Below are 14,922 nucleotides of genomic sequence, written 5' to 3'. Positions count from 1 at the left end.
AGATACACACTTATCCTGATGCTAAGACTTTTTAGTGTGACTAAGGGTTATCTGATTAAATAAAGTCCAAGAGAAGTACCATTTTCTTTTCTACTGCCTCACTACTTATCGCACTCTCTTATTAAAAACTGCTCTCTGTTCATGAGGCGGGATTGATTTATGAGCTCTGGAGTTTCAGTTTTTTTTAGTCACTGAGCTGAGACCTGGAGAAAATGTAGCACTGTGGTCTTGCACCCTCTGGTGCCAACAAAAACACTTAAACTCAGTGTGGATTGTTCAGACTGAGACAGACATCCATTTGTTATTAAGTTTCTCTTTGAAATTAAAAGGTTACCTTCGTATAATAAAACGTTATCATTAATAATAACACAACACTACAAATGAGCAATTGATTAAAACCCAGAATTGTTGTAAAACACTCGATATGTACAGAAAATGTGCTCACTGTCTCCCACACGTACTCACATGAATGAGACCAAAAAGGAGAGTCTCACTGATGCTGGGTTTTTGGGGCCGATTTCGATCTGTAAATTAGGATTAGTAAGATTAGTGCATTCATCCTTCCATTTCCAATAAGCACTTCTCCTATGGAGAGTATAGAGTTGTGGGGGTTGGAGACGATTCCAGCTGATATAAGTCAGTCACACAGGGACAGATTTATTTATATGTACACATATACATGCCTTTTAGAATAATTTTAACAAGGCAAAATGGGGTCATTGTTAATTTTGCAGTAATGTAGTTCACAATGTAGTTAGCAGCTTACCATAACGACGCCGCATCACCATCTCCTCAGCTGTGACAGGTACTCTGCTACATGTGCTGCAGACAGTGCTGGAGAATGGAATCAGAGCGCACCCTGTTGGACAAAATGTGTGATGGCATTGCTTCTAAACCATCTCAAGCCCAACATATCCGCCGATATGAATACATCTGTGACAGGCCAGCAGTGATCGATAATACTGGCCAACCAATAAATCTGTCAGATTCCACCTAAAGGTAAACAGCAGCCTTGCAGGAAAGGTAGGAAACTAAACATTACACAAAGACTATAACAAACTTGGTTCTGGATTTCAAAACTCTGGCAGCTGTGTTTTAATTTCACATAAATTTTTAGGAAGTAATTAACACATCATGAAGCTGCAAACAAATTAAATGGTAACCGCTCAGTTGTCTGACTGATTTGCACAAATCATGACCACAATCAGCCAGTTACCATAACTGTCGTCTACTGTGTGTATCTTGATGCAGATTAAGATCGAGGTGGATTATGAGAGGATTATTTTCTTGTGTTATCTTGACAGAAGCATGGGTCTTGTGGTGTTTTGGGGAGTTTTTATTTAACTTTTTATTTAAGTTTCCAAAGGATTTTTGTATTAATCACTCATATGTGGTCCAATCTTTATCTAGGCCACAAAATACACCATTTAAACTAAAAGATTAGAAATTGTTGTACTTTTCTATTGAACACCATGAGTAATCAGTCACAGTCCAGGCTGGAAAAACTATATGAACTTCTGTACTATAAACTTCTCTTGACGCTACTTGGAGCAAGGTGTTCCAATAAAGGAGATGAGATTGGGAATGTGGGCTGCAGAGGTGCCGCTTCTTATAAATCACAGCTTTCACAGGACTCGAGATGAAACATAGAGCTGCAAAAAGCCACAAAAGCATTTCTAAAAAGACCTGCGTGTTCATAAATCTCCAATTACACAAATTGTCAACAAATGGAGGATATTCAGGGCTGTTGTTACTCTACCTAGTAGTGGGCATCTGCAAAGATCACAACTTGAAATCCTGAAAAAGGTGAAATTGAACCTAAATGTAATGTCAGAATACCTGCGGGAAATTATAACTTTCTAAAATCTTTGCATATAAAACAAAACATTGCAGCACATCTCAAGTTTGCAAAGGACCACCTGGGTGTTTCACAACACCTGGACAACATTTTCTGGACAGATGAAGCAAAAACTGGAACACTAACAGTAAAACCTCACCCCAACTGTGAAACATGGCAGAGAGTATCATGGTTTGGAGCCGCTTTGCTACATCAGAGCGCCTTACACTCGTTTAGAGAACAATGAATTCAAAACTGTATCAAGACAATTTTACAGGTGAATGTCAAGGCAGCAGAACATGACCTGAAGCTTGTAGGAGAGGCTGGGTGAAGCAACAAGACCACACCAGTAAATCAACAACAGCCCGACTGAAAAAGAAGAAAAGCAATGTTTTAGAAGAACCAAGCCCAGAAAGAAAGGAAAAGTCCAAAACCCCTCCTCACTGTTGTGCAGATCAGAAGCTAATTGAAAACAGAAAGCTGAAAACGGAATGAAATCTTGAATCTAAACTCAAAATCAGACAATAGTGATTTTTTTTTCAACTCCACAGTCTCTCATTGAGGTCAAGTCTTTGCTAACACAGAGATGCAACTCTAAACTTTAATCACTGGGAGGTGGTATTTCCCTGCTGCACTGAAGATATCAACTGTAGTTAATCACACAGACTCTGCAATAAATCTGTATAAATGTGAGATGGATGATAAGAAAGCCAAACACAGTAACTGAAACTTTTGGTCTTAATATTTAGGAGGCCAGAAGAGCTTGCTGCAGGTTGTGCAGGATTCATGCACATATTACTGAGGAGCACCTTCATGCTGCACTGGATAGACATTCAACACAAGTAAAAGCTTTAATTACTCATGGAGTTGAATCTACACTAGCCATTTCCATATGCACCTGCTTTACATCTCACAAATAAAGCGACATTTTGACTGATTAATTACATGTGTAGTGCTGTCACAAACTGGCCCACATAGCCATGCCAAGAGAGAATAAGGAGCCCAATTAACAAACTGGTTATGTAAAAACAGTAAAACAGAAACAAAGAGGAGCATAGGGATGCATGATATTGGAGATTTTCCAACTACAACTTGTGACCAACTGTCAAAAATGATGCACACGTTTCTTCTTCACCCACATCACGTCTCTCTTGTAGCAGAAATAACATATCATGCTACTATCATTGCGACATCCTACTGGCAGGGACAAACATAAAATACTATTCTTTTCCAAGTGTGCACATTCCCAATGAGAAAACCATTTCACCTTTACATGTAAAACTCACCATACCCAAACAAAACTTTCAGCCTGACCGACAGAAGACGTTCATTTGGGTCAGTATATGTATATATAAAGCCTTTATCAGCCAACACCAACGACAATGTCGATATCATGGTGCATCTCTAGACAGGAACTTAATCTAAACTTAGTGCAGTGTGGGATGTTATGTGGTTCAACAACACAAACCTAACCATCAGTTGGGAAAATAAATGAGTGTCTCAGGTAGGAGAGCAACAGCAACCGAGCCTCAAGAGGTTGTTTCAAAAGGAGCATCGGCACACAGAGGCCAGATTTTGCCAGTGCTGCTAACAAGTGGTTCGTCCTCTCATCCTCCTCCTCCTCCAGAACCTGCAAGGAAAGCATCGACACAAACCAGTTAACAGGCAGACGGGGTGGAGAGGGTCGCCACAATCGCACAGGCAAGTAGCAGTGATGGTGATATTAATGTGAGCTGGAACATTGTACAGTACAGATATGTTAAGACGCAATTTAATGTAGCAGTATGGCAGACTGTGAGATCAAGAAAGGAAAAGAAAAATGGAGCAAACCCAAAGTAAGTGCACTATTGGAAAAAAGTTCAGAAATCTTACCAGCTGGAGCTGTTTTTTGTCCCCATGTCAGCTGAAAAAAAAGAGGATGTACAAATACTGACATTTCAGACAGTAGTTGTGTACTTACAATAACGTTGTACTTCGAGACAGAAAAAATCATACTGAGTCTTTTTGTTTTGACTAAAAAAATGAAAACAAAATAAAATGTTATTATACATTATATAAGATGATTTAGATTTTTTTTCTTGACATCTTAAAATGCATACATTTCCAAATACATATAATTCACACCTTTTTACTTACATACATTATTACTTGGTGCAGTTTTCATTTCATTACATGTTGACAGACAATACAAGTTTGTTTTTTTAGGTAACAATTCTTGTTGTACCTTTGTGCCACTGCATATAATTAGTGAGTGCAAAACCATCTTAGTATGTTTTTGTTTGATGTGTTTAAAATAACAGAAATTTGCATTAAGAAATGCTTACATGGCTGCGACAACGCTGCTAATGTTGCATTTTCCTTTAAAATTGTTAATCCAAATGATTTTAGCCAAGACAAAAATGATCTTTGGTCTATATTGCGATGTTAATAATTTAAAATGCACAAAAGTAGCTTGTCTGTGTTGCAGTTATGTCACATGTAGTGCTCAAAGCTACAGTATTTCCCCATTTGATGAACAGTCTTCCTTGAAATACAGTTATTTCAAATGTCATGTTTTCAATGCAAATACGTGACTGTATGGTCAGTGGAAACTGATCCTATTGCTTTACATCGTCATTATTGGCTCTATTTAATCTTCATTTTGCAGTATAAATGGCAACACCATATAATAAAAATGCTTGATTTAAATAGACATGTAATACAACGGACCAAAGTATAAACCTGTAACATTTGAAATGCAAGTTATCAGTCCTAAATGACGTCAGGTCAAAGCACACAACACAACAAAACAGAAATGTCCATAACTCAGTGGTCAAGAGTTTGACTCACATGAAACGTTGCAGGTTTCATCTTTGTCCAAACTTTCAATATTTTCGGCCAGGACTTTTATTTCATAAAAGTCTCAGCCACCATCGGCCAGTCAGATATCAGATTCCTGTAAAATTTGTATTTTAATGCACATTCCAATGCAGATTTCAGATTTGTGATTAAAAGCCATATTTAGAGGGTTGTGTGGCCTTGATGGAGGAGCATTACAAAGTAAAAATACACCATAATCATCTGAGACAAGTCTAACACAAACATGAGGCAAAACAGACACACTGCTGTATCATCACTGCTGTAATTAAATGATATACACAAAATACCTTGAGGTTACAAATCATTAACGAAACTCCTAACCTCTTGAAGTTTTCAGGTGTAAAATATATTTGTTTAACACTGGACTTGAATTTAGCTGGATAATCTCATTACAGTAAAACAAAACTAAAACTAAATGACAAAAAGATTCCCCACAATACAGGACCTCAAGAAAATGTAATGCTGTTATTTGAGGATTTATAGCGCAAATAAATAAGGTTAAAGGAGCAAACTGAAGCACTTAAGAACAATTCAATAAAAACAATACCATTTACACAAGTCCAAGGTTAGCGTTACTGATAATGAGCCTATCATTTGTCACTGGTTAGTCCATCATCAAATCAGCCTAATGGGCCGGTCCAAATAAACAAACAGGCAGAACCTCTGGCAGTACATTTGGCATCCAGCCTCTCCCTTTTTGAGGATGTAATGAAAAGTATAACAGAGTTAAAGTTCTCCATTTGTTAAATACAGTGCATGCACTGCTGGTAAACATCGTAAAACTACTATTGGACTTATTGAGGTTAAACATTACTGGGCATTATACTGTATATCTTCAGGGGAAACTAATGTGGTTCTACCTGCAGTGATTGTCTCCAACACTAACCCTGAGAAGTGCATGAAAAAAAGAAAAAAGGAAAGCCACCAATCTGCTGTTCTATAACTTAGTTTCGGGAAGATATCAACCCCAAAGTTAAAGCAGCTCTAAGACACGTGAGCACAATGAAACCAAATTAAACCTTAGTATCTTAACTTGTAAAAGCAAAAAAATAAAGTTCAAGGCACATCAGCAGTCTAAAGAACAAAATATAAAATCTTGAGATAGCAATCTTTTAACTGTGTACTACATTTCTATTCACTACCATGATGAGGCACTACACCAATTAAGGTATCTTAATTGTTATCAGTAAAGCCAGTTCAAGAAGTAAATGTAACAAGTAAATACAAAAGGATGACTATATCGAAGCTCTGAATTTAACATTGTTAGTGATGTCCCATGTGGACACTGTCCCTGCACAGATCTGCTTGTCAGATGTGGACACTTGTGTGCAATTACTACTTTTATTAGTGATATTTATGAGCCACATCTCAGTGCCAATGCTCACTTCACATATTGCTGATGGAGAGTCATGTTTAGTGTGTAAAGGGTAATTCGAAATACCATGGTAAATCTGAAATTTGTGTTTCTTTGATGTATTGTTACATCAAATTTTGTAGTAGCCAAGTTGGAGAAATATTTTTCTAGTTCAAAAGAAAATAAACAAAAACGCCCATATTTACAAAATTCACCCCAGACTAGAAAAAAGCTCATTTTTGTAGTGAAAAGTGATGAAGAGACTTTGCCATAAGTTGGTTTGTGACCACTTTTAACTAGATCCCTGTTTCAAAATGTTGTAAGGCAGAAACATTTCTATATCTGAGCATCTTACAGCTGAGTATCCCTTAAAACCACACAAACCGCCATACATCCATGTTCAACACCATATCCTGAAACAATGTTAGATACGTGTGACACATTTATGTGTTCTTTATATTTATAAAAGACATGATGAAGGTGCTGGAGTGTAGCAGGTGGTACGACTTAGCAGGCAGCCACACTAGAGTCAGTTTGTTGTTGTGGATAGATTTAAAGTCATTCCAAAGCACACATTCATGGTGTATGTATGTCTGTCGGTTGTTAGCGTTAATTAACTGAACGTATTGAGAAAGCATTAAGCTGCAGCAGCCGGTGTCCTCCTTCCTCATCCTGCAGGAGCAGCATCACACTTCTTCAAAGAAGGCCATCTGAGACATGTATGCAGAGTTTCGCTGCAAAACAAGACAAGTATGAGCTGTCTGAAAGAGATGTTTAGAAATATATATACCGTGTCATGTATCAATACCAGTGTATTTCATATATTCAATAATATTGCATGTGCTGTGGTTTGGATGCTAGCCCTGTCTGGCCTTGATAACTGGTGTAATTTTGGCCATTTGGTAAAGATGGCATGCCTTGGTATTCACAGGGTTAAACCTTGTTCCAGGTAACAATGATCAGTAAAATTATTAATTTTAGGAATAACTACTTTAATAGCCGTGATGAGAAAAAGGAGATCATCTGAAGTCATCACACATACGTTGCTGTGAGGTATGTAGACGGGCTCCTGGACGTATCCCCTGGCCTCACTGTGGAGGCCGTAGAGGCCGGCCTGTTGCTGCTGCTCCTCCAGCTTCAGAGACTCAATCTCAGACTTCAGCTCCTTCAGCTGGTCCTGCAGGTGTTTACTCTTCTCCATGTACTCCAACCTGAATTAATGCACGACAAGATACCATCAATATACACAGCCAAACTCTTTTCTAAAGTGTCATTCCAGGGGATGCAAACTCCAGCTCACCTCTCTCTCTCAATCTCCATAGAGAGCCTTTTCATGTCAGAGTCCTTAAAGTCGAGGCGTGTAGACGCTGATTCGTAACCCAAGTCAGCTGCCTCAGGAGGAGCAGGAGGGGTAGAGTAGGCTGCTATGAGCTGGAAAACAAGCAAACAGATGTCAGGAAAGGAGCTACTTATATTATCACAGTAGGCACCACAATGAAACAGACTGACACTTAACTAAGTGAACATTATCAGCATATCTAATGTTTTCGTAATGTTGCCACATCTTTACAGGTTTCTCTCGCTCTCCGAGTGACAATCCACAAATGAGTTCATTTCCTTTACAAACCTGGACACTACAAACCATCTGTCTCTACGAAAAGTCATTTGTCAATCCTTTTCAAAGACAGAAATACATTAGTGTGCTACTACTTGTCGGCTGTTAAGTATCAATAATAATCAATACTCTTCCTCAGGTCTCATTAAATCCACAGGAGAAAGAATTCCCACCTCTGTAATGGCCATTAAAGACACTCTGGGTGACATGAAATCAGTAACTTAGACAAATAAATGATTTAACGAGAAACAATAAAAATCCTCCCAAAAAATAAAATCATGAATTGGTGATTCATAACGTAGCAGTATCAAAGATTATAAATTTTCTATTAAGCACAGCAGTGACTCAATGGCCTTGGTTTATGACTGCACTGTAATAACGTGGATTTATATCCCCGAGCTACTCAATAACTTTCTAAACAAAAAACAAATGCATTTATCCACAAAACAGAAATAAAGAGAACAGAAGCAGCAATTTATCATCGAAGTACAGGGTATGTAGTTTTGGTGATCTCCAGCAGCTTCTGCTTTGCTCTCCGCTCAGCGTCCTTAGCTTCAGTCAGGTCCTGTTTCAGGTGATCTGCTTCCTTCAACCTGCAACCAGAGGTTTTGTTAGTTCAAGGCTGAAGGACGAGAGTAATACCATTATTAATGAACAGCATGGTAAATACTTGAGTATTATCAGTAGTGTAGTTATTTTTCCATGTATTCTGTGGAAATAAATTAAGTGTAATTAGAGATGGCGTTTTAACTGAACAGATTTTTAAGACGTGAAACAGAAACAAAGCTTGGGACTTGTTTACCCTTCAGTTAGATAGCGGGCGTATACAGAACAAGTTGACTCTAAGTTTTTGTGCTGACATTTGGGGTGAATCGTGGGACCTTGGATATAAACAGTTGTATATCTGCATACTCTGTCTAATCAATTCACTTTGCCACAGCTGGACCCCAATCAAGTTCCAAACACATTTTCAAGGATAATTAAAGCAAACAGGATGCACCTGACTACAATTTAGAGTGTCACAGCAAATGATCTAAACACTGTGTGAATGAGACTTTACAGATTTCTAAAAACATGTTTTTGCTTTTGTCATTGTGGGCTACTGAGTGTCGATTGATGCTCATTTTATCTGTTTAAAATAAAAACACAGCAAAGCATGTGCAAATAATGAAAAGATCTAGATGCCTTCTGAATCTACTGCGGCATAGATTTGACCTTGTAAAACCTAAACCTCAGTTAAACCTTGTGTGGTTTACCAGGATTAAATTAAAATTTCAGAGACAGTGATAGGCAACTTGACAGTGATGAGCAACTTGCAATATGAGTCTAAGGGATTTCTACATAACACAGCAACTGGGTTCTGATTTACCAATTGGTAAACTGCAGCTTCTGATTTGTACAGTAATTAAAAGCACACAAGATGAGAACATAAAATAACATTTTGTATATAAAGAAGCCCAACAGATGTAATAATTAACCTAAATAAATGCTTTAGGTAGCACTAGTGAAGATGATTTCACACCTCCGCTCAGACTGCTCCACCAGTTTTACAGCCAGCTGCTCCGCCTCCCTCATCTTCTGCTCCATCAGCCTTTTCTCCTCCTTAGTCTTCATGGCTGTCACCTCTAACCTCTGCCTCTCCTGCTCAGCTTCTGCAGCCTTGTGGGCCAACAGCTTGGCTTCTTCCTCAGCAATCTGGGCCTTCTCTGCTAGCAGGTCGGCTGTCTCCTCAGATCTCAGCTGTAGAAAACCAATTGTCGCATTTAATCAGACTTTATTTAAAGAAGAGGAGTTAGATTTAGCCTGATTGAAGGAATCTGGCTCTAAAACGTAGAGGACAAGAAGTTACTACAATCAGGTTGTTTATGGTTTTCTTGGGAGAATTTCTATCACTTTTTCTGCCATGAAACATGGATATAAAGCCCGCTGGCCAAATAAAAGCTCACCCAAAAGTCTGGAAGATTCAACAATTATCTCACCAGTGCCTCATTGGCCAGTCGAGCCTCATCCTGCAGCTGGAAAAGTCTTCGTTCCATTTCCTCCTTTGCTCGTTCCGCCTCCTCCCTCATTTGTTTTTCCCGTGCCAGGATCTGACGCTCCATCTGGACGGAAACCAAAAAATCCAGTTAAGGTAAAAACAACTAGCCATGATCAAATAATAGAGACTGACCACATCTAATCTCATTTTCTCATCGCTCTAGTGAAGTTGAGAGAGCACTAACCTTCTTGCGGGCCTTCTCCTCTTTGGCTTGAGCCTTCATCTGCTGCACTTCAATTGAGTCCACCTTCCTCCTCCTCATAAATAGATCGTGGTTCCCGATGCACAACTGCAGGATCTAAAGAGAAGGGTGATTCAAAATGAACAATAACAGAATTCATTTAACTTTTGTAACTTTGCAAGAGTCAGGAATTTACATGGATGAAAAAGCAAACCAACCAGCTTATTGACACGCAGTTGAGAAGAGTAGAACTTGAAAACATCTTTCTTCTTGTCCAGGGGTTTGATTGTGAACTATAACAGTGCAAAGATAAAAATGTTTAGTTCAGTCCCTACAGTTATAGTGAAAATCTCTAATGATTGCAGTTGTCAACAAACAGTTGTATCCATTTCCATAAAGGCCAATTCATTGTTTCTGCATCTGAGATCACAGATAGCTGCAAACTCACCTCAAAATTGCCAAGTTGCACTCATTTTTATACATTCTACAGCCGCTCTAAGAAACACAATGGTGACTTATTGTAAGCAAGAAGAAGAGCTGTTGTGTATTATTGAAGGTGAGATAACATGAAAAATTAGTGCAATCGCTTAACAAGAACAGAGGCATGGATGTGTACAAACATAAAGAAAAAACATCATGAAAGACATATAAATGTGATCAAAGGTACCAATTGTGGGCAGTGAGCCCCTTGTGTAGAGCTGCACAAACATAGCTAGATGACAAAAATATGTTGCACAAACCCTTGTGGATATGCAAATGCAGAAACCAGGTATTGGCCTTAATGAATAACAGAAGTTTCTTAATTCAGGCAGCAGAAAAGTGATGAGAAAAAAAAAATAAAAACAGCCATTTATCAGTTGTCCTTTGCACTGAAATGACACTCAAAAAAAATTTAACTCAAGCATATTTTCCACATTTATGTCCACTTAGACAGCTTGTACGAAGTAATGAAAAACAGTCAGTCCACTGCTTGGAATTACCTCCTTTTCACTGTAAGAGATGTTACGGATTCCACTCCAAGGAAAAGATTTGTTCGGGCTGAGTTTGCTGTTGGGGCTGTAGATGTGAAGACCTTGAGCATCCACTCCAAGTAACAAGTCTGTGTCCCTTTTATTTTGCTGTTGATATGATGTGGAAACAGAAATGCAAACCAACACATCAGTAATGTAAAAGATGACATTTTTCATAATACTATGAAAAATTCATCTAAATTGACAGAACATCGAGTCACAGTAATTTGCACTCACAGTAATGGCAAAGTAGCTGACACCGTACATCTCAAGATCCTGAGCAATCTTCAAGTATTCCATCTCTGCTTCATCCCTGTATAGATGAAGTGAAAATAAGGAAGGAAATAGATGTGAAACCATGATACATTTATCACACCTCAACTACAGAATGTAGAACTACACCTTTTGTAAAGGTGTAAATTTGTCTTCACTCAGCCCTCCTGGGTCAGTCCTACCTGGCGATGCCTCTGTGCTCAGCGTACCAGGCTGTGATCTTCTCCTCCCACATGTCAGCTGTCATTTGGTACTGCATCAGAACCTGGGATGTACACACAGCATCACAGGAAAAACATTATATACACAAAGCATGCATCCTAGCAGGCCAACACTGGTTAACTAATGCAATAATAAAGTACTCCAAATAAAAAAATAGTACAAGTGAACAGCCAGTTTTCATAGACAGTCAAATACACACATAGTACTGCTTACTATGACATATTGCACCTACATTGTTCATTTGTATTTGCACTAGTATGCTACTAAGTTGTTTTTTTCTTTTTTGTCATTTTATTTTTATTCTTATACTACTTGATCTGCATTTGTATATATATATATATATGTATCCATATTTGTTTATTTATCTCTAATTTCTTGTTTTTTACTCAATTCCTTACGTCATTGCTGCACTGCCTGCTCTATGTCCCTTTTTTAATTGCCCCCTGGGGACAAATAAAGTTTTCTGAATCTGAAATCTGCATACTTACTCTTTTTGGCAAAAGCTCATCCTGAGCCAGGAAGCCCGGCTTGTGAAAGTTTGGGTCATAATCTCCATACTGAGATTGAAGGGGAGACAAGAAAAAAAGAACATTAATGTCAAACACTGCAAAAAAAAAAAAATTTTTTTTGATTTTTCACATCATACTAAAGATTTGATCAGTTGTACCCATACTCAGATCAAAAGTTAAGCAGAATTTCATATGAACACTGCAATGAATAAAATGTTTTGACGTTTTTACGGCAGATGAACCAGGATTTTAACCTCACACAGCTTTCCTACCTTGGCTTGGACGGCATATGAAGCCAGCAGAACAGAGGCTTCAGGAGAACAGAATATTTCTTCATCTAATATCTGTTTTTTCACCTGAACAAGAGTTTGATGACACATGAGAACATGTTTCAAACTACATAAAAGTTTTTCAACCAGTTTCTTAAACATGGAGATAAATTCTACTGAAAGACCAGGCTTGTGGTTATTTTAAGAAATATTTCCAGCCACACTACCTGTAAAAAGAAGAGGTGCTGAGTAATTTCTTGGACCAGTTCCTCTTCTACTTTTTCTGGGAAGAATTTAGCCAGGAAATGAAATGTTATAGGACAGTCCTTGGGAACCTCCTGGTCCAGGACCTTGGTGAGCAAAAAAAACAACAGCACAAGAGAAGAGGAAATGTGCACAACAATGTGATTATTAGACCAGATTATCACTGAATTATCAGTGCAATTGCAATTAGGCAATTTCTCAAGCAAAAATGTCAAAACTTAGCTCATTCCAGCCACTCAAATGTCAGTCGTGTTTTTTTTTGTATCCTCATTTAACAGTTGGACCTTCACATGTTTACTCCCTCACTCACCCGTTTTTCTTGCTTCAGCCAGGCATAGGTGTCCTTTACTGTATACCTGAGTCCAAAGAACCAGGTCTCCCTCAAACCAACAGTGCGACACACCAGGTCAAACAGGTCTTTACCTTTCCACTTTACCTGAGAAAAACAGTGAATGACAAAGAGACCAGTGAGCCAACCAGACCTGCTGTTCTGTACCCATTTTTAGGTAATATCCCATCCTCAATCTGTATAAAGTACATTGCTCTGAACATTATGGGAAAATCCTGATATGTCTGATTTGCGGACCAGGTTTCCTGCAGTTTGGAAGTGTGTTTCAAAGTATAACCACCTCTGCTAACAACACTTCATTTAAAGAGATAAAACATTAACCTTCGTGGGAAAAAAGCAGACATCATTTTATTTTCCTGGGGTCAAAGACTCTGTGACATGTTTCAGAATGTATGAATGTACTGCAACATGATTAGCCAGTCTTTTTCCTCTATATTTGCAACAAATGCAGTCAAGGATTTCTGAAATGTGTCTGAAAAATCTGTGCACCATTCCTTATGCAAAGCAAATACTATTACTGTGCAGGGAAGTCTCTGGCCTTTCTTCAGTTTGTTTGCCCATGAATCTGAGATGGCTGCTTACATGGGAGCCAATAAATGGTTATACAGTATCAAACAGAAGAGAGTACACCCCTAAGCAATATAACTTAAATGCTAAAGGATTCAAAATAGAACCACATCTGAACAAATGCATTATTTCTAACTCAACGAGCAAATTATATTTTCACATGAACAACCCAAAATCAAATATGTTAGAAACAGTGCAAAGTTAAGTACACCTGTGATTTTTAATTTAGCGTAAGGGCATGACTAAGGTTATAAAATTCCCTCTTAAAATCCAAACTTTATCAATTTTGGACATATCTGCTGTGTCTGTGTGCATGCCCACATCATGGACTCACAAGTAAATACAGAGGAGGATAAAGTCTGTCATGACGATGTTGGGTGGACATCTGGGGCACTGAAAAAATTAAAGCTTTAAACCTCAGGAATGAAAGGTGTACTAACCCTTGTTGTATAGAATTTGCTGCTATGGGGTTTGTACTTTAAATATGGTAAGTTTAACCTGCAATTTTTTTAATTTTACACAAGAACAAATGGCCTGCTGTTTGACTACCGGATACAGCATCTACTAAAATTTAATGCAAGTTTGAATCATTTGACATTTAAGTGATTTTGCACAAAGACGTATTCACTTCTGTTGTATACTGTACAAGCAAAGCACACATACACAACATAACTTGCACATATTGACCTGGATATGGAAGTTACACAGTTCTCCATCCAGATAAAGCATTCTTTAAAGCTCAAGGGTTGTCTAAATAAATCCATACCTCACAGCTGAACTCCATTTCAGCATCCATAGTGATAACTTTGACTTTGAAAGTCTTTGGCTGTTTCTTCTTTAATCCTAGGATAGACATTATGGAGCGTTTCTGTCAAAGAAACCTGTGGGGAAAGGACAGAACTGCTCTCAGGGCAAAATATCACATTTTAAAAGTGATAAGATGTACATACGTAGTTACTTAAATGGTTCATTTCAATGCAATTTACAGTTTTAAGCAACTGGCCATAAGTGCACATAAGGGTCCTGTTTCTGAGCTACTTAGCGATAAGAAAGTGGCTTTCCTGGCCATTTTATAGAAAAAAAGGTAACTTTTCCTTTCAAAGACAACATACATTTCCTATATAAATTAGGCTTATTACCAGGGAGAAAAGTCACAAACTTCTGCCGTCCAACAAGGCTCAAAAGAAGGTGAGTTTTTGTGTTGAGTAGACCAATGCTAAGCTAACCTATACTGCTAACCAGCGTTAGCTTTCCAGCTATGCCACGAAAACGGCCCAAAACAAGAACTTTTGGGAGACCTCCATGATGAAACGCATCGAACCAAACGACTTATAAATGTTAGAGTTGCTTCAAATAACACTCGGAGACAACTTTGCTATCGCTTTCGGCTGCTACGTGTTTTAGCTAGTTAGCTTGCTGTTATGGACCAGGACGACTTTCCAGAAGACTTTTGTTTTGACTCCCAAACGCTCTACAGGTGGGAACACGAACAGCAGCTCGGGGTGACGCTTGTGCGCATGTGCGGGGGAATCCAAACGGGTGGAATGCCGGCTTCAGTGGTTGTCGGAAATATTG

General features: G+C 38.4%; 1 protein-coding gene across 1 annotated transcript; it reads right to left on the bottom strand.

Moving 5' to 3' along the window:
* Nucleotides 1-4,939: 4,939 nt before the first annotated feature.
* On the bottom strand, nucleotides 4,940-14,820 carry nf2b (NF2, moesin-ezrin-radixin like (MERLIN) tumor suppressor b). Its single transcript, XM_023287550.3, has 17 exons — nucleotides 14,487-14,820; nucleotides 14,114-14,228; nucleotides 12,742-12,867; nucleotides 12,395-12,517; nucleotides 12,171-12,254; nucleotides 11,878-11,946; nucleotides 11,350-11,432; nucleotides 11,132-11,207; nucleotides 10,865-11,002; nucleotides 10,103-10,177; nucleotides 9,888-10,001; nucleotides 9,645-9,767; nucleotides 9,188-9,405; nucleotides 8,156-8,258; nucleotides 7,351-7,481; nucleotides 7,093-7,261; nucleotides 4,940-6,784 (listed from the first exon to the last, which is right to left on the bottom strand). Exons 2-17 carry the CDS (start codon nucleotides 14,201-14,203, stop codon nucleotides 6,737-6,739), a joined length of 1,770 nt encoding a protein of 589 aa, XP_023143318.1. The 5' UTR covers nucleotides 14,204-14,228; nucleotides 14,487-14,820; the 3' UTR covers nucleotides 4,940-6,736.
* Nucleotides 14,821-14,922: the final 102 nt, after the last annotated feature.

The sequence above is a fragment of the Amphiprion ocellaris genome, chromosome 14, assembly GCF_022539595.1.
Source record: "Amphiprion ocellaris isolate individual 3 ecotype Okinawa chromosome 14, ASM2253959v1, whole genome shotgun sequence".
Classification (NCBI taxonomy): domain Eukaryota; kingdom Metazoa; phylum Chordata; class Actinopteri; family Pomacentridae; genus Amphiprion; species Amphiprion ocellaris.
This window is presented reverse-complemented; position numbering and strand designations above follow the sequence as displayed.